This window comes from Fragaria vesca, linkage group LG1 (assembly GCF_000184155.1).
Source record: "Fragaria vesca subsp. vesca linkage group LG1, FraVesHawaii_1.0, whole genome shotgun sequence".
Lineage (NCBI taxonomy): Eukaryota > Viridiplantae > Streptophyta > Magnoliopsida > Rosales > Rosaceae > Fragaria > Fragaria vesca.
This window is the reverse complement of record NC_020491.1, coordinates 5,496,182-5,513,294: the sequence shown is the minus strand read 5'-3', so window position 1 is coordinate 5,513,294 and position 17,113 is coordinate 5,496,182. Positions and strand designations below refer to the sequence as shown.

At 38.0% G+C, this 17,113-nt stretch overlaps 3 protein-coding genes across 3 annotated transcripts; 2 read left to right on the top strand and 1 right to left on the bottom strand.

The window, feature by feature from the left end:
• Positions 1-4,597: 4,597 nt before the first annotated feature.
• Positions 4,598-8,911, bottom strand: LOC101315270 (inactive protein kinase SELMODRAFT_444075-like). Its single transcript, XM_004287488.1, has 9 exons — positions 8,285-8,911; positions 7,506-7,660; positions 7,336-7,430; positions 6,078-7,120; positions 5,798-5,958; positions 5,540-5,616; positions 5,299-5,446; positions 5,010-5,159; positions 4,598-4,904 (listed from the first exon to the last, which is right to left on the bottom strand). The coding sequence occupies exons 1-9, from the start codon at positions 8,445-8,447 to the stop codon at positions 4,818-4,820; spliced, it is 2,079 nt and encodes a 692-aa protein (XP_004287536.1). The 5' UTR covers positions 8,448-8,911; the 3' UTR covers positions 4,598-4,817.
• Positions 8,912-10,941: 2,030 nt separating this feature from the next.
• LOC101314891 lies at positions 10,942-12,704 on the top strand. The gene is made up of 3 exons (XM_004288876.1): positions 10,942-11,034; positions 11,176-11,511; positions 11,802-12,704. The coding sequence occupies exons 1-3, from the start codon at positions 10,942-10,944 to the stop codon at positions 12,702-12,704; spliced, it is 1,332 nt and encodes a 443-aa protein (XP_004288924.1).
• Positions 12,705-13,631: 927 nt separating this feature from the next.
• On the top strand, positions 13,632-16,360 carry LOC101314605. The gene is made up of 3 exons (XM_004288875.1): positions 13,632-13,728; positions 13,856-14,283; positions 14,921-16,360. The coding sequence occupies exons 1-3, from the start codon at positions 13,632-13,634 to the stop codon at positions 16,358-16,360; spliced, it is 1,965 nt and encodes a 654-aa protein (XP_004288923.1).
• The last annotated feature ends 753 nt before the right edge of the window (positions 16,361-17,113 follow it).

Sequence of the window (17,113 nt, the reverse complement as noted above, 5' to 3'; positions counted from 1 at the left end):
TACAATTTCATCAGGGAATTACAAACCAAACCGTACTCTTGCATTCAATTAAGCAACCATTCAAATAGGTCGACTAAATACATAAAACAAACGTATCGATCATTATCACTATCAGTATCATTGCTGCAGGTAATCGAAATTGCTCATCAAAATCTATCCTGTATCATCGATCAATCAGGGAATTGATTTGAAGAGTTATAGCAAGTAAACGTGTATCTCTGTATTCGGCAGCTGATTACCAATCTCTGTCAGTTTTCATTGAAAGAAATGAACACTGTTCGACATCTGTCTCTTACTTGACCATATCTCCCGTTCATGTGTGTATGTTATTCAAAATCAAGATAGGGACGACTGAGATATAACATATCTTCGGTGAGCTGTAGACTGGTTGGTTAAGGTGTTTAATAATAACTTTGAGGTCATGAGTTCAAACTCCACTCACATATGTAGGGTGTGTGAGTTATTTAATAAAAAAGTTAAAAAGAAAAGAAAAGAAAAAAGACTGAGATATAACATATGAATATGTATACACATCTTCACCCACCTACTTGTGTTTTACTTAGTAATGTAATTGTTATTATTATCTACATGGGAGCCAACTTGAATAGTTGTTGAGGATTTCAAGCTATACCTAGCTAGTTGGAAAAATTAAGTAATCCAAGTAGGAACCCTAGCTAGTTGTAAATTGTTTAGTCCTTATTTATATCTGAACCAGGAAACACTTCCAGTTTGATTCATAGTATTATCGGGACGCATTTGGCATTATTAACACCAAGGAATCTTCCTCGTATGAAACAATAGGATAATGGTCCTTGCGTCCCTGGGAAATTTTCTGTTCTTGTTTGACTAAGCACAATTATAAGTCACTTGCTTAGTTTTTCTTATCATAAATTTAAGAAAGAAGTTGATATCCATATTAATTATTTCATAACAGATTATAAGAAGCTAGCTAGAGTTGAAGATAGACCATAATCGATGTATAATAATAGAAGATTTGATATCCTTTAACTGATAATGCTTAGTTTTTCCAATCTCATACACTCGATCATTTCTATAATTCTATTGAAATGCCAATAAAATTAAGTAACTAATTCGAACAAAGGTTATTGCATGCATGGTGTTACTTGATCATTTCTCGATCATCATCTTTTGTGAAGCTGGAGACACTGTGTTCCATTCTTCAACGGATCATAGGGATTGAAAGACAAAGGTAGAGCACTACTGGATTGATCGAGCACTTCAGATTTGCCAAAGGGTGTATGGTGGTTCTAACCTATATGAGCTACTCTATCTGCTTCAAGAATTGGTGAGCTTGAGATCATCTTCAAAGGGAATATAAATATAAGTACCAAGTTGCACAAAGATGAACTACTATTAAAGCATATATTTGATTCTTTGGTGTACTTGCTAAATCATTTAGTTAATTTCTTGTTAAAGATAATATTTTGATGAAGATTGATTGGAAACCAATTTCTTTTCCCATAATTGCTTCAGCACCAACTCAAAAGGCATCAACTTTACAAACAACAAATTAATGGCCATAAGTGTACCATCAGCCTGAGTTTGCTGAAGTACTAAAAATGCACTGCATCAAATCTAAAGAATAATCAAGCCACTCATGCATGATCATCAACTTAATTTCAAATACATGTTCACTTTACGGTAGCCTATTGTAATCAGCAGAAAGTGGAGCACTTTCAAATGGATATTTCTGTTAACAAAATTTCATACAAAGAATAATGGAAATAAAGAGAATGGCCGGCATTTGAAAACCCTAATAGCCACTCATAGATAACATGGCAAAAAAAAGGAGCATATTACGTTGTGATTAGTTCAAATAAGGAAAATTTTGAAAGAACGGACAAGGTTTCAACATGGGTCATAATCAAATCTAAGGATCTCAACTGCTCATTATTATTTAGGCACTGCGCATTTGCCCTTAATTAAGTCTCATTTTCATATCAGATAGATTATATATAGCATTAGTTGTACAAAGCCATTATCAGTGCTAAACATTACATCATATGCCATAATCCAGTATAGTTTGTAGTACTAATTAAAGTAGAGGAATATACAATGTACAAGCACTCAGCATCTTTCTGTACAAAATATAATTTCATATCAGCAGTCACAACTCACAATAAGTAATAGTAGGAAAAAGAACATTGGTGGTACTTAAAGTCTGTCAATTTCAATATATATTGAGCATAAACTATGATTTTAGTTTAGTCTAATTTTATTCCATTTCTTCCTGCTACCATAGAATAACATTTGATTTTGCAGAAGTGTCCTGCTGTTCTTTTTCCGAGTCAAAGTTTAAGAAAGAATCTTATTATGCAGATGAGGAAACTTGGAAAATTCCAACTATTTGGACGCACTGAAAAAGTTCTATCATTCTTAAGGTTTACCAAACCTTGTTAGGTTTTGAAAATTCGAAGTCAATCCTAACATAGATCACAAGGAATTTGGAAATTAAGCTGGTGGAATGAGTATCAGAGATTGTAAATGAAAGGTTAATGTGGAATTCATCTTTCTAGTACCACCCATATTCATATTCATATTAGCTCCGTGTAAGAAAAGAAAAGAAGAAACTTCTTGGATTATTAGTTTCAGTTCCTGAAGCAAACCAAGATGTTGTAGTCGAATGTCACAAGATTGAACAGCTAGCATTTTGTTTTTATAATCAAAGTCAATATGACCTTCAATTGATTATCTGCAATCAAAATCAAGAAGTAAACCAATGGATACTGAGAGCTGAGAGAATTCCAAAATGGAAGGCTTCCTCTCAAATTTTTTAGTTTCAAAATGATAGGATGTGTCTTATCAGAAGGAGAAATTGAAAATGAACCTAGATGTAAACAGATGAGGCACTACCACATCAATTGAGATCTAGGACTATAAACATTATTCAAGTAATAAGAAAAACCCCCAATTATGAAACCGAAAAAACGCAGAACAAATCACGTACAAATATGTGCTTCAAGGTCAATGTTACACTAAAAGCTGTTCATTTTCATAATTTGAATGCAATTGCACAATGTAATCTACCCGAAACGGTTGGCAAGCTGATCTTAAAGTGAATTCTTGTATGGTATGTATGTTGTTTGAGGGTAAATTTACCTCCTTTGGATATGTAGCGTGTTGAACTAGTTATGTGGTTCGTCGTGGATATGATCGAGTATCTATGAAGATATTTGTTATCGAGGCTAAGTCAAGCATATCTTGGAGGTCAAGAGATCTTGGTGTAAATCTTGGTTATTATCGATATATCATGAATCTGGTAATTAATAGAGGATTGTTTGTTTACCAAGATTGAGCTATTCATGCAAGATCTCACGAGGAGATGGAATCTGGACGTCATGTACATAAGTTACCCCGGCGATTCCTTAATTGCCAAGAAGAAGTCTAGCCGTGCATGATCTTTGACGTAATCAAGGATTACATTCCTTATATGAATGGTATGGCTAGTACTCGTCCAAGGCATGCAAGTCCAACTATATTACAATAAGAAGATTACTATCCTTAGTTGGATTGTAGGAGTACACGTCCAGAAGACTTTTCAAGAGCAATTATATTGCTTAGAGGACTCACGGTGCTATCTAATCAATTAAGGTTTCCTTGCCTTGGTTGTATTTGAAGATATCCACGTCTAGAAGCTCTCCAAGAATCATATTTGAGGTAAATATCTTTACCTAAACATCGTATCTGGTCTGATAGGTGAACCGATACATGCGGTTCAATTCAGTAAATACATTTCTTTCTCATTAGGTAATTACTAACGGAAGATTTGCTTTGATATATAGAGAGGTTCTCGGCGAATGAGAAAACTCTGTATCACTGCAAAGAGCACCCAATCTACCAGGGAGCACCACCAAAGCCTCATCGCGAGCAAATCCCGCTTCACTCACCAAACCTCATCGCGAGCAAAAAGTCCACACCCAATTCATAAAGCCTCATCACGAGCACAAGTCCATCCTATTGTTAAGGAGCGATCCTTAGCAAATATCCTTTATTTTATTTGTATTTGTCACTGAAGTAAATCCTCAAGAACCGTCCTAGATCATTGTGAAGAACTCCAGCAGTAGGATTGACCGTTTTTGCTCACAGTTGTTTGAAGAGAAGTCAAGAGAAGGGCGTGAACGAACAAGATTAAGACAGACACATCTCCTCAAGGTGTTGGCACGCTCGCACCAGACGGTTGTTCGAAGGACCTGAAAAATCCGCCCCTAACATATGCATCTGAATCTTCTCAAATAGCGAGAATTGTCACAGTATAAATCTTCACTAGAAAGGAAACCAAACCTTGTCTAGTCTTCATATAGCATACATCAATGCACATCATCAGTTTTCCTAAAAGCAATAGTATCAGGTTACAACCCTTAAATGTATCAAAATGAAAGACTCGGTCATTTATCGACTATGCGCAACGATTATCTTCCGTCCCTGAAGTGAAACTCAATCATCTTATATAGGCAATGTTTTTTTCAAGAAAAATAATATTGCGGCAATGAACTTGGGTAATGTTGATGGAGATTTGGTTTTCTACTAATGTTAGATAAGCTGAGAAGATTGTTAGGAAATGAACTAACAATCAAGTGAGGAATGGGGTACTTGTAATTTTGTAAGAGATTGATTACAGACAGATATCTCTGAACAGCTAACAATCAAGGAAAGGGGTATTTGTAACTTTGTAAGAGACTGATTACAGACAGATATCTCTAAACAACTATGTACTACGTAGAACTATACATAACTATACTATGCTTCTTATTCTTGATATGAAGTACACAAAAATGTATGGGTATCATCTGGGTTGTCTACAAAAGTGTCCTATTGCAACCCCCTTTATCTAAGAATGATTTGGAGTTCATGGCAATGTCGTCTCCTTCCAGTACCCGAAGCACCTATATACAACAAGCCATAAGAATGAGATTATATTTTTTCATTGATTCTGGGAAGAAATGAATTTGAAGAGGCAATGAGTGCTAACATCAACGATCAACTGATACCTGAGACATTCGAGGCCTGGACTGAGGGTCTCGCCTGATGCACAAGGAAGCGCATCGCAGCATGTTAGTAACTTCTTGCTTTGAGTAGCAGTTGCTTAACCGGGGGTCTATCATTTCATTAATGGCGTGTTTCTCTAGCAAAGGTCGTGCCTACTCACCACAAGCATGAGTATAAGTATTTACCAAAAGAATTACTAAAGGAATGTATCTCTTTTTCTTGAATATTAGCCACTATATGAGAATTGAGATGCTGCATTTTCAAACCATAGTTCCCTTTACTCATACATACCCATTCAGTGAGGCACTGCTGGCCTTTGGGCTTGTTTATGTCCATAGCTTTGCGTCCCGTAACAAGCTCCACCAGTACTACCCCAAAGGAATATACATCAGTTTTCTCCGTAATTTCTCCACTTTGAGCATATTCTGGAGCCAAGTAACTACAGTTATACAAGAATTCTCACTTAGTAAAACTTCTTTATCAAGTTGATATTTCATAACATGTACATTTGATTTAAGTCCTATGGTCTTACCCAAATGTTCCAATTACTCTTGTTTGCATCCCAATATCTCCGTCAGGTTGCCACCTTGCTAGTCCAAAATCTCCAACCTGAAGTCAGAAGTGGTTAATTGTCACTCATACTGATTCATGCTAGAGTCTTCATCCTTAATGAACATATAATTTGACAGAGAGATACAGTACTCACACAAGGTGTGATTCATCAATTACAACATGCGCAGGTTAAAAAAAGTAATCGAATTTCCTCGAAGATGAGAAGAGCATGACATACCAATGGTTCAAAATCATGGGTCAGAAGGATATTGTTAGGTCGTAAATCACGGTGTACAATGCAACCTACTCTACACTCTTCATGAAGGTATCTCAATCCTCTAGCTGCTCCAACTGCAATTCTTTGTCGTGCAAACCATTTTAATGAAGGTTGGTCCTTCCCTGCAAATTTTAGTGTTGCCATTCCACAGGAATGAGTAAAACATAACTTGTAAAAAGGTATTGAACATGCATATGGCTATTTACAAGTTTACATCAACCAGGAGTAGTGGAGAACCTACCATATAGATGAGAACCCAAAGAACCATTGCAGATATATTCATATACTAGCAACCTCTTTCCATCCTCCACACAGAATCCAATTAGCATCACAACATTGCGATGCTGTGCACAGCTTAACACTTCAACTTCTGAGCAGAATTCCTGATCTCCTTGAGAACTAGCCAATTTATACTGCTTGACAGCAACTACCTGACCATGTGGTAAGACACCTCTATGTACGGAGCCAAACCCACCTTCAGCCAAGAAGTTGGCTTTTGAAAAACCACATGTAGCAAGTTCTAACTCAGCATATGTGAACCACCTCGGAGGACTGCCAAAGACAGGTGCCTTGTGCTGACATACAGAGCACAACGGAGGAGGTATAGAAGGTAAATTTCTATTTCTAGGTAAGGAAATTGCTTCACGTACACTTCTACTCAAGTTCAAATCGAGCCTATAGTTCAGGACTCCAACATCTGGCTCTCGATTTAAATTAGAGAACTTATCTAGCAAGGCTCCATATGCTGAAATGATAGATTTATCATAAAAACTCTCTGGACCTCCAGCCCCATATCTAGAAAATTCGCCATCAGGACTAAGATAATCTGCCATCCAGGGCTGGCAATATGAACTCGTTAAATAAGCACTTGTCTTTTCATTGTTTATCTCATTGTCAGATTCATTCAAATTCTCATTACCTTCACTGGTATGTGAAAACTCTTGCTTCAATCTCCGGACAATTCCAGAATGTAACGATTCAATCCCCATATCTGAGCTTGATATGGACGATGATCCCATATCAGTTGCCGTCAGTGGTGACTCATGGTCAAAACTACCAGTAGGAGTCACAGGTGGCCCTCCACTTATATTCCACTGTGCAAACTTGTTCTTTAGGCGTTCTGGTGATGATTCTAAGTTATACAATGAAGGGCAAGCCACGTCAGGTTCCTTGTTTGTAGAGTTAACCAGATTCAAGCGAAGAACCTTGGGCCCAGATCGTTTCATAATCACAACATTGCACTGCAGTTGTTCCATGCAGTGTTTCTTTTCATATTTCAATTGTCTGCACAACAACAAAACTTATAACTTGAACAGGCGGTAAGCGAAATAAAAGAGTTTTATGCACAACAAGTGTGGACTAAAGATTAACATTGTGAAATCAACCAACAATCCCATTTTGCGTTGTCAAACATGTAGAAGGCATGCCTTGTAATAAAATGTCTTCAGCTATAGTACGAGTAAGTGAACTGGAAATTAAGATTGCATTGAATTTATTACTTGTCCAATATAACCCAGTTTGATTCAGCTTTCTTCGCTTCGGCAGCCACAACACCAGATGGTGAGCCAGAGAGGATTTTTATCCTGATCTTAATCTGTGAAGACAAAGTGGGAAGAGATTAATATTAGATATGAAGTACTAGGAGTAAACACTAAACTGATATACTAACCTTCTCTGGATCATAAACATCTTGGAGCTGTTGCACCATCTGAGAGCATGAGTTCACTATCTCATCCCTCTGATCTGAAATGGTTCCTGTGAGAGCCAAATGGTGACTTCTGGTGCAATCACTGGTGAATCGTGCAAAGTCCCATATCCTATTACCTGATATATGGAGTTTTCATGATTTCATCAGTATCAACTTTGGCCTCCCAAGTTCATATAAATCCAAGCATACAAAGAAGGGTAAAATTCCAACAAACACAGGACTCTTATGCATTGTTCATCTTGGCCCGGTTTCACTAAATCTTGAAATCTGTGGAGTATTTCTGTCAGAAGTAGCATGACAGGGAAGGTTTTGAATGCCCAACAAGCAATTAAAACAAGTGGTGGATAACATACTGCCAAATAACTAAAAGTTCCTTATAATTACAGAACTTCTGATTCTCACAGAGCCAAAATATGAAATTCTCATAGAATAGCCAACTTAGACATGCCAAACCAGATAGTTGGCTAGTCAGTAACTCACTATACAGGTATATAATATAATTAGCAATTGAACCCCTAAACAATTAACTTGAGCCTGCTGTCCTAAAATAGGAGCAATATCAAACAATCAATTGAACTAACCAACTTAACCATGACCCCTCTTATCAATTATTTGAAAAATACAAGTTTTTAATCAAGCTAACCATCATGAACTGCAATTTACATGCTGTCTTTTGAAATTTAAAGACAAAATCTTTTCTTCAGATAAAGAAATTAAGACAAGTATGAATGTATGATTACTTGATGTATGTGAAGGAACAACTGCCAAAAGCTTAATGTAATCTCCAGGTTGCACAACATGAGTTAAAGCCCACACCAGAGCTGTGTTTGGAATCTCCTTCAAAGCCTTAACAGCAACCACCACAACTTTCCCAGTCACCAGTGAATTCCTCCTCTCCTTCATACTCAACCACACCAAGACTCAAACTTTACACCCAGAACTTCCTCAACACACCCCAAAACTCAAAAGCCACATCCAAAATCCAGAGCTTGTCCAAAACAAACAAAACCCAGAACCAGAAAAAGTATGCATTATCACTCTGAGAATCAGAAACCCCCAAATGAAAAAGCTTTTTCCATCTGACAAAAAGCAACAAACCAAAGTAGAAGAACAAGACACGCACTGTCTTCAATGTTTGCTTTAACCAGTCACTGCCTTATTTCCGTTAAAGGACACGTCAAAGTCCCAAAACCCTCTCTCACTCACTCTGTGAAACACTATAACAAGAAACTTTGGGATCAATGCAAAACGGAACAAAAAATATTTCAAGCACGAAACTTTGGTGTTTCATGGAAATCAAGCCTACCCTTTTGCATGAGGGATGCGTGTGAATGTTATAGAAGGTGTTTATGATCGAGTCTTTGGAGAAGAGGCAGGTGGCCTAAAGTTGGACTTTTTTGTTGGTAGATTATGATTTGGGCTCCGGCATAATTGTAAGGAAGAAGCGCCAAGAGGGAAAGCCAATGAAACGACAAGAGGAAGTCGAAGGTTTTAGCTTAAACGACAATGCCCCATTTTGGATATATTATAACAATGAGCATAGCTGGATCAATGATTGGACCATTTCTCTCTGTCTTGCTCTCAAAGGATGTGAGGGAGATTGTGTAGTTTATTGTTTAGTGAATTGGTCAGTGGGTTATGAACTTAATCAACTTATGATATGATTCAGGGTTTGTCTTTTGATAGTTTAACAAGGGAATATATCATATGAAAATAACCATAAGTCATACCTACAAAGATATGAACTTTATTATTGCTTTTGATTTGGAGGAAAAGGATGTAGTGAGGAAGATATTTCATATAGTAGATGAATAGTGCACTCAAGTAACAACTTAACCAGATAGTAGTTTAAGTTAATGCAATGAAAATTATAGAGTATTGTAAACAATCAAATTAGTGGTGACTTTTGTCCTTCCATAAACAATCAAGAATCATGATGGCTATTACATCTCTTAAAAACCATAACATGATAACATCAATGTCGCATCAAAATCTGGGGCTGGATAGGGATATGGTGTCAATTATTCAAAAATTGTTTGATGTGAGAGATTAATTGTTTGATTTGATATGGTACTTGGGATAGAAGTTACAGCTCTTAGCTAGGTTTGTGGCCACTAATCAGTAAAATCAGCAAATCTATCTCATAGTAAAATTTATGATAATGATCTTTACACCTCTTAAGAACCCTTAAGATTAGAGCGATTTTTATTCTATGAATGTGATTACCATATCAACTTTCTATTAGAAAAGACCCCATATTCTGTCAGCTTCTTTTTGCTTCTTTTGTTCAATTATTTTTCTCCAAAAGATGAATGCATCATGGATTCATAAGCAAGTAACCTCATAAGCTCATGGCTACTCGAATCTCTAATTTTAAAGTCCCACTTTCCCTTTTATCTAAAGGAGCTTCAGTTAATCAAGTTGAACTGATTCATAATCAAGTTGCCTTACGTCGAGAGTAAGATATATAGGAAGCAACAAAAATGCATAACAACTCTGGTCTTGAAGGTCGGTCATCAAATCAATCAATAGCGGAGTGCCAAACCTCTAGCTTTTGTACTTAGTCAATGAATATCAACTTCTAACATCATTGTGATTGTATTGCCATGGTATATGGCATATATGTTGTCATCTTATCTACAACTTCAAGCTAGGAAGATGCTCCTTTGGTCATTTTCCTCCGTGCTATGATCATATTCCTAATAGGAGCATCACTAATTCTCAATGAATACTATTACTCGTCACATATTCGTTTATCTCATTTACAATCTTATATTAGGCTGATTTTATGTATCCGTAGACTTATTCACTCTGATATCGAGTAACTTTACAATTATAATGAGGAATGAACTGTTTTTCAATATCACCTCATAAAAAATAAAATTAAAAGGATAGAAGACAGCAAGAAGAACTCGTAAATTAAAGCAACATATACCAAAAAAATTAATAAATTTTCAATTGAGATACATGTGTCAAATAAGTGAGAATTACAAGAAAGGATGTAACTTTTCCGAACTCGAGTTGCATGATTGGGAGTTATCCATACTTTGCAATTGCATCGGCTAAATTCTCATTTAAGACTAAAACTATATATGAAGTTGAGTTGAAAACCACGAAAGATGTATTATCTTTTTCTGATCAAATATTACAACCTCGTGAGTCAAATTCATAACCTCTCACTTATTAAAGAAATACTATGCTGCTAGACCGATATATTACCTTCATTATTAATTTATTAGCTAAATCTTAATTTTATTTTATCTTTATCAACAAAACTGGGCTAGCCCAACGCCCTTTAAACGGGTCAGAGGCCGCTCCTTCAAGTTTCTTTCCTCCAATCTTGGCCCTGTTAAAGGGCGACATCAACGGTAATTTGATTTCTCCATGAATCCCTCCAATGGTGGCCAGCGACTTTACCGCTCTCCTCCCAAGGTTGAAGAGGGAAGAATGCAAGCGCACAAAGCACGACTCCCATTTCTCCAACTGGAAGGTAATTCCGCTAATCCCCTCAACATTTTTCTCCATATTATTTTGGTATATCTGTAATCCATTTCCTAGTTTTTCGCTTAAATCATGTATCTTTCATCCCACCCAGATCCCTATTTACAATCTTGAACGCGATGAAATATAGGTTCTTGTGGGGCCCTCTGACTGGGAGGACTATTGGTTAGGCAAGGAAGGAGCTGAAAGGTACAGAGTTTATAACCTGCCTAGAGATGAGAGTCCGGGAGTGTATGAACTCGGGGTTGCTGTTTCGCGGAGTGGTTTGGGCCGTGGGGTTGAAGCGGATAGGATAGTCCCGGTTTATCTTGGACAAGCTGATAGTGTGAGGACCAGGCTTCAGCAGTATGGCCGGACAGGGGCTCATTTGGGGAAGTGCTGCTCGAGTGAGCGGATTCGAAAGGGGCCTGGGTTGTTTGAGGAGATGCTGGGGAGAGGTTACCCCATTGTGTATAGATGGGCTCCTGTAAGTTTGATTTCTGGTTTATTTCGTTTCGAGAATTTTACTTGTTTTGTGCTGATTGGGTCAGTTTGATGTTCATTTGAGCATGGGTGCATTTGCATTTTCATTCTGATTCTGATTCGTATGCGTGCTAGAATGCTAGAGATACATCCCGGTGAGTGCTGTGCTTGCCATTATGAGATATCGCAGTTTGTCAGTACAGAGAAATGTGTGATAGCAGTTTGCCTGCAAGTTTGTACTTGTAATTGGACTATTTGAATGATATGCCTCATTCTTTGTTCATTGTCAAACAGATGGAAACCAAGAGCAACGCGCTGAAAACAGAAAGTCAGCTGCTTAACACATTTGATTATGCTTGGAACACAAGCATCAATGGTGCACGGCGCCCTGATGATGTCCTTCAGAGACTCAAGAAAATTTCTTCAAAACCTACGCGATTTACTAATATTGTTCAGAGGCTTCTACCTTTCAGCCAGAAGCAAGTCGGTATTAGAATCAACTCCAGCAAACTGGTGTCAAAAGAGGAAAAGTTCAGTGGCTATGCTGATAGGGAGAACCTGAATCTCATAGCCCAAGTTTTCAAGTTCGGCAGATCACAGCCTAGGTTAGTTGTGGATAGAAGTGGGATTAGTCAGGAAAATACTATAGTTTGTGGGGTGGCTGTCGGTGATGGAACCCTATGTAGAAAGGCACCAGTTCAAGGAAGAAAGAGGTGTGCTGAACACAAAGGGATGAGGATTACAGTAAAGATATCAAATAGCAATATCGGTTCAAAATGCAGTGTTATCAGCAACAGAGAATTTGTTTCGGATGAAAGTGGCATTACTCAGGAAAATACTATAATTTGTGGGGTGGCTGTTGGTGATGGCTCTATATGTAGAACACCACCAGTTCATGGAAGAAAGAGGTGTGCTGAACACAAAGGGATGAGGATTAAAGAGTCAATTACAGTTAGAGTATCAGAGAAGTACGTGGACTCAAAATTCAGCAACAAAGAGCTTGATAGTCATGATGCATCAAATGTGAAATATGAACAGGTAAAGCTTCCACCAGTTCATGTTTGTGAGAGCTCTACATCGATCTGTGGATTCATCTTGGCCGATGGCTCTCCTTGTAGAACAGAACCAATTCAACGAAAAAAAGGTGTGATAAGCACAAAGGGAGAAGGATCCAGAAATCCAACTCAACGTCAGTGAAAGAAGAGAAGGTCGAAATATGTGCATGATGATGCATGCATGTATGCTAATTTACAGAACTGTTCTATACTTAGACCATACAAGAACTGCTCATGACAGGGAGAAGTGTGAACAAATACTACAAAAGGAGGAAAAGAGTCTCCAGGTGATTTTCATTTAATATTTTTTTTCTGAAATAGAAAATATACTGTGTGGATTATAGATTCATGATTAAGTTGTAGCATTCAGGCTTATCTGTATGAGTTATAGCCTTATAGCCTTTTAAGTTATTGTTGTACCCTGTAGAAATTGGGGCATATGATTATTGTATCATGTACCCTAACCATCTGTTGTATCAGTTCCATATTTTATGTGAAATTCGATTCTTTTGGATGTTTTTGGGTTCTTGGAAGTAATTTTGTAGGTAGTGTTTTCCTGCTCACATCAAAAGCAGTTGAATCATTTATCAGGATAGTGTTCAATACACTATGGTCGTTCTATAGCCTATGATACTAATATTTCAGAGTCATGAGAAACACAACTTAACCACCAACTGCTCTAACGTTTTTCAGTTGAAGGATTAAAAATTTAAAACACTGTTGAATTTACGATATAACTGTTAGTGTCTTTGGATGCTTCACACTTTTTAAAAAGCACCAACAGAACACAAAGATCCGATAAGATCTTTTTATATCTACTTATAGTAAAAAGCAATCAATAATTTAGCTAAAAAACAAGATCAAAAGTGAAGTGACTGCATGAGTTTTCGTTTTCTGCTGATGGAAAGTGATATGCATGAGCTGGTAAGAATAGTACTGTGCATCAGTGCTCCTTTATTTATCTCTATCTCATAAGCTAGTGAGGATGGTACTCGCAGTCATTTCCCAAGCATCGAGTTCATGAGCACACATTGAGTTCATTATAGGGCTAACTCTTTTAGAACAAAACATGCCGGTGATACTCGAACTCGAAGATGAAGCCCCACCAATGGTGTCCAACGTCTTCACCCTTGCTGTCCAAAGGTTGAAGAGGGAAGAATGCAACCGTACCAAGCTAGACTCTCAGTTCTCCAATTGGAAGGAAATTCCCTAATCACGCTCATTCTGTTTTGGGCTTAAATTATGTCTCTTTCATCGCACCAAAGACTTTGGTGCTTAAATTGTTTTGACTTTTTTCCATCACACCCAGATGGCGGAATCGAGTTTTATATAGTGTTTACATTCTTGACTTATTTAATTGTGATACAAGTCAGGTTATTGTTGGGCCTTGTGACTGGGAGGACTATTCAGTGGGCAAGGATGGAGCTGAAAGGTACAGAGTTCATAACCTCCCTGAATATGAGAGTCCAGGAGTGTATGAACTTGCCGTTGCTGTTTCACCTAGTGGTTTAGGCCGTGGGATCAAAGCGGATCAAATAGTCCCGGTTTATGTTGGACAAGCTGATAGTGCGAGGACAAGGCTTCAGCATTATGGCCGGAGAGGGGCTCATTTGGGGAAGTCATGCTCAGTTGGGAATGGGAGTGAGCTAATCTGTAAAGGGCCTGGATTATTTGAGGAGATGCTGGCAAGAGGCTACACCATTGTCTATAGATGGGCTCCTGTAAGTTTGATCTATGTTGTATTAATCTCCTGGATTTTAACAGGTTGTGATGATTGTATTGTTATAACTGCATGCTATGGAATCTGTGTTTTGGTTGCAGTTGTTAGTAATACTATGTCTAGTTTTTCAAGCATATTTATAGAATATTGGTATCCCCTCTTTATATGGAAGATTTGGAGTTGTGGAGTTTGTGCTTCTTCTTTCATCATATAGGGTTTGTATGGCTTTTCGGAGTTGATAGTGAAAACAGTTGAGAGAGATGCATCATTATCTCTATGCAGTTCAGTTTCCTAGAAAGAGTTGAAAGAAGCATTTGCAGAATCTGTACTTTATATGAAGCTTTCTACTTGTCGTATAGGATAGACTCAAGTTGAGGCTATTAGCTGTACTTGAACATTCATTTAAGCATGGTTGTGTACATTCATGTTTGTTCGTCATTCTAATTCACATACATGCTAGTATGCTAGAGATAGGTCTAGGGTGATGCATATGATGAATTGTGAGTATATGCTTGCCAGTATGAGTGATTAGCAGCTTGTTATAAAAATAGTGTGTGATAGCAGTCTTATGTACAAGTTTGGGCATGTTATTGGAATATATGATGAAATGCCCTCATTCTTTGTTCATTGTCAAACAGATGAGAACCAAAAATGAGGCGCTGAGAACAGAAAGGAAGCTGCTTGACACATTTGATTATGCATGGAACAGAAATTCCAATGCGTCACGGCGCCGTGATGACGTTCTTCAGAAACTCAAGAAAATTTCCTCAAAATCAACCAGATTTACTGCTACTGTCCCAAGGCATTTACCTTTCAGACAGAAGCAAGTCAGTATTAGAATAAACTCCAGCAATCTGATTTCAACAGAGAAAAAGTTCAGTGACTATGCTGATAAGGAGAGCAGGAATCTCATACCCCAAGTTATCAAGTTTGGCAGATCACAGCCTAGGTTAGTTTTGGATGGAAGTGGGATTACTCAGGAAAATACTATAGTTTGTGGGGTGGCTATTGGTGATGGGCCCATATGTAGAAAGGCACCAGTTCAAGGAAGAAAGAGGTGTGCTGCACACAAAGGGATTAAGAATACTGGATCGACTACAGATAGCAACAGAGAGTGGGTTTCATTCGAAAGTGGTATTACTTGGGAGAACACTGAAATTTGTGGGGTGGCTGCAGGTGATGGGTCTACCTGCAGAAGGCCTCCAGTTCAAGGAAGAAAGAGGTGTGCTGAACACAAAGGGATGAGGAATACTGAATCGACTACAGCTAGCACCAGAGAGTTGGTTACATATAATAGTGGTGTTACTTTGGAGAACACTGAAATTTGTGGGGTGGCTGCAGGTGATGGGTCTATTTGTAGAGTGCCTCCAGTTCCAGGAAGAGTGAGGTGCGCCATGCACAAAGGGATGAGGAATACTGGATTGACTACTGCTAGCAACAGTGAGCTGGTTACATATAAAAGTGGCAATACTTTGGAGAACACTGAAATTTGTGGGTTGGCTGCAGGTGATGGGTCTACCTGTGGAATGCCTCCAGTTCCAGGAAGAGTGCGGTGTGCTATGCACAAAGGGATGAGAAATACTGAATCGTCTACAGCTAGCAACATAGAGTTCTTTCCATATATAAGTGGTAATACTCGGGAGAATACTGAAATTTGTGGGATGACTGCAGGTAACGGGTCTATTTGTAGAAGGCCTCCGGTTCCAGGAAGAGTGAGGTGTGCTATGCACAAAGGGATGAGAAATACTGAATCGTCTACAGCTAGCAACATAGAGTTCTTTTCATATATAAGTGGCAATACTCGGGAGAATACTGAAATTTGTGGGGTGACTGCTGGTAACGGGTCTATTTGTAGAAGGCCTCCGGTTCCAGGAAGAGTCAGGTGCGCCATGCACAAAGGGATGAGGATTACTGAATCGACTACAGCTAGCAACAGAGAGTTTGTTTCATATAGTAGTGGCAATACTTGGGATAACACTGATATTTGTGGGGTGACTGCAGGTAATGGGTCTATTTGTAGAAGGCCTCCAGTTCCAGGAAGAGTGAGGTGCGCCATGCATAAAGGGATGAGGAGGTAGTAGTTAGGATATCAGAAAGAATGGACGAATGGTGACTCAAAATGCAGTGCTTTCAGCAACAAAGAGCTTGATAGTCATGATGCATCTAATGTGAAGTATGAATCAGATTTAGTAGAGCTTCCACCAGTTCATGTTAGTGAGAGCTCTATGTCGATAATGTGGATTCATCTCTCTGCTGATGGCACTCCTAGTAGAAAATAACCAATTTGAGGAAGGAAAAGGTGTGATGAGCACAAAGCAAGAAGGATCCAGAAGTCCACTTCTTTGTCAGTGAAAGAAGAAAATGTCTACATATGTATCTGATGTGTTCTTATACACTGAACTGTTATATATTTGTACCATATACTGTGTGTGATTTATAGATTCAGGCTTATCTGTATTGAGTTATAGCCCTTTTAAGTTATTGTTGCACTCTGAACTCTGTAGAAATTGGGGCATGATTGTTGTATCATGTATTCTCTGATTTATATAAGTTACTATCTGTGTGGTATCAGTTCCAAATTTTCTGTTAAATTTTTTGTTCAATATTCCTCCTGAATGCATAAATGAGCCGTTAAATAGTTTACTATGTTAATATTTCATATTCATAGACAAGAATTTTTCTGTCCTCCCGGAGGACCACGTTAGCATGCCTAATAGTCCTCCTTGACCAATAGGAAGCCGCTATGTAGTATTTTTTGACACGTCATAACAGGGTAAAAAAATTACTACACTTAAGTAAATCCAACTTTTTCTTAAAAAAAAAAAAAAAAN

What these genes read in the sequence shown, in the direction of transcription:
- LOC101314891 (XM_004288876.1), top strand. Translation starts at nt 10,942, where the DNA reads ATGGTGGCCAGCGACTTTACCGCTCTCCTCCCAAGGTTGAAGAGGGAA. An exon ending in CCCATTTCTCCAACTGGAAG is followed by an intron (nt 11,035 to 11,175) that starts GTAATTCCGCTA and finishes GATGAAATATAG; the next exon opens with GTTCTTGTGGGGCCCTCTGA. An exon ending in TTGTGTATAGATGGGCTCCT is followed by an intron (nt 11,512 to 11,801) that starts GTAAGTTTGATT and finishes ATTGTCAAACAG; the next exon opens with ATGGAAACCAAGAGCAACGC.
- LOC101314605 (XM_004288875.1), top strand. Translation starts at nt 13,632, where the DNA reads ATGCCGGTGATACTCGAACTCGAAGATGAAGCCCCACCAATGGTGTCC. An exon ending in GAAGAGGGAAGAATGCAACC is followed by an intron (nt 13,729 to 13,855) that starts GTACCAAGCTAG and finishes TGTTTTGACTTT; the next exon opens with TTTCCATCACACCCAGATGG. An exon ending in TTGTCTATAGATGGGCTCCT is followed by an intron (nt 14,284 to 14,920) that starts GTAAGTTTGATC and finishes ATTGTCAAACAG; the next exon opens with ATGAGAACCAAAAATGAGGC.
- LOC101315270 (XM_004287488.1), bottom strand. Translation starts at nt 8,447, where the DNA reads ATGAAGGAGAGGAGGAATTCACTGGTGACTGGGAAAGTTGTGGTGGTT. An exon ending in AACTGGGTTATATTGGACAA is followed by an intron (nt 7,121 to 7,335) that starts GTAATAAATTCA and finishes GTTGTTGTGCAG; the next exon opens with ACAATTGAAATATGAAAAGA. An exon ending in CCCATGATTTTGAACCATTG is followed by an intron (nt 5,617 to 5,797) that starts GTATGTCATGCT and finishes TTCTGACTTCAG; the next exon opens with GTTGGAGATTTTGGACTAGC.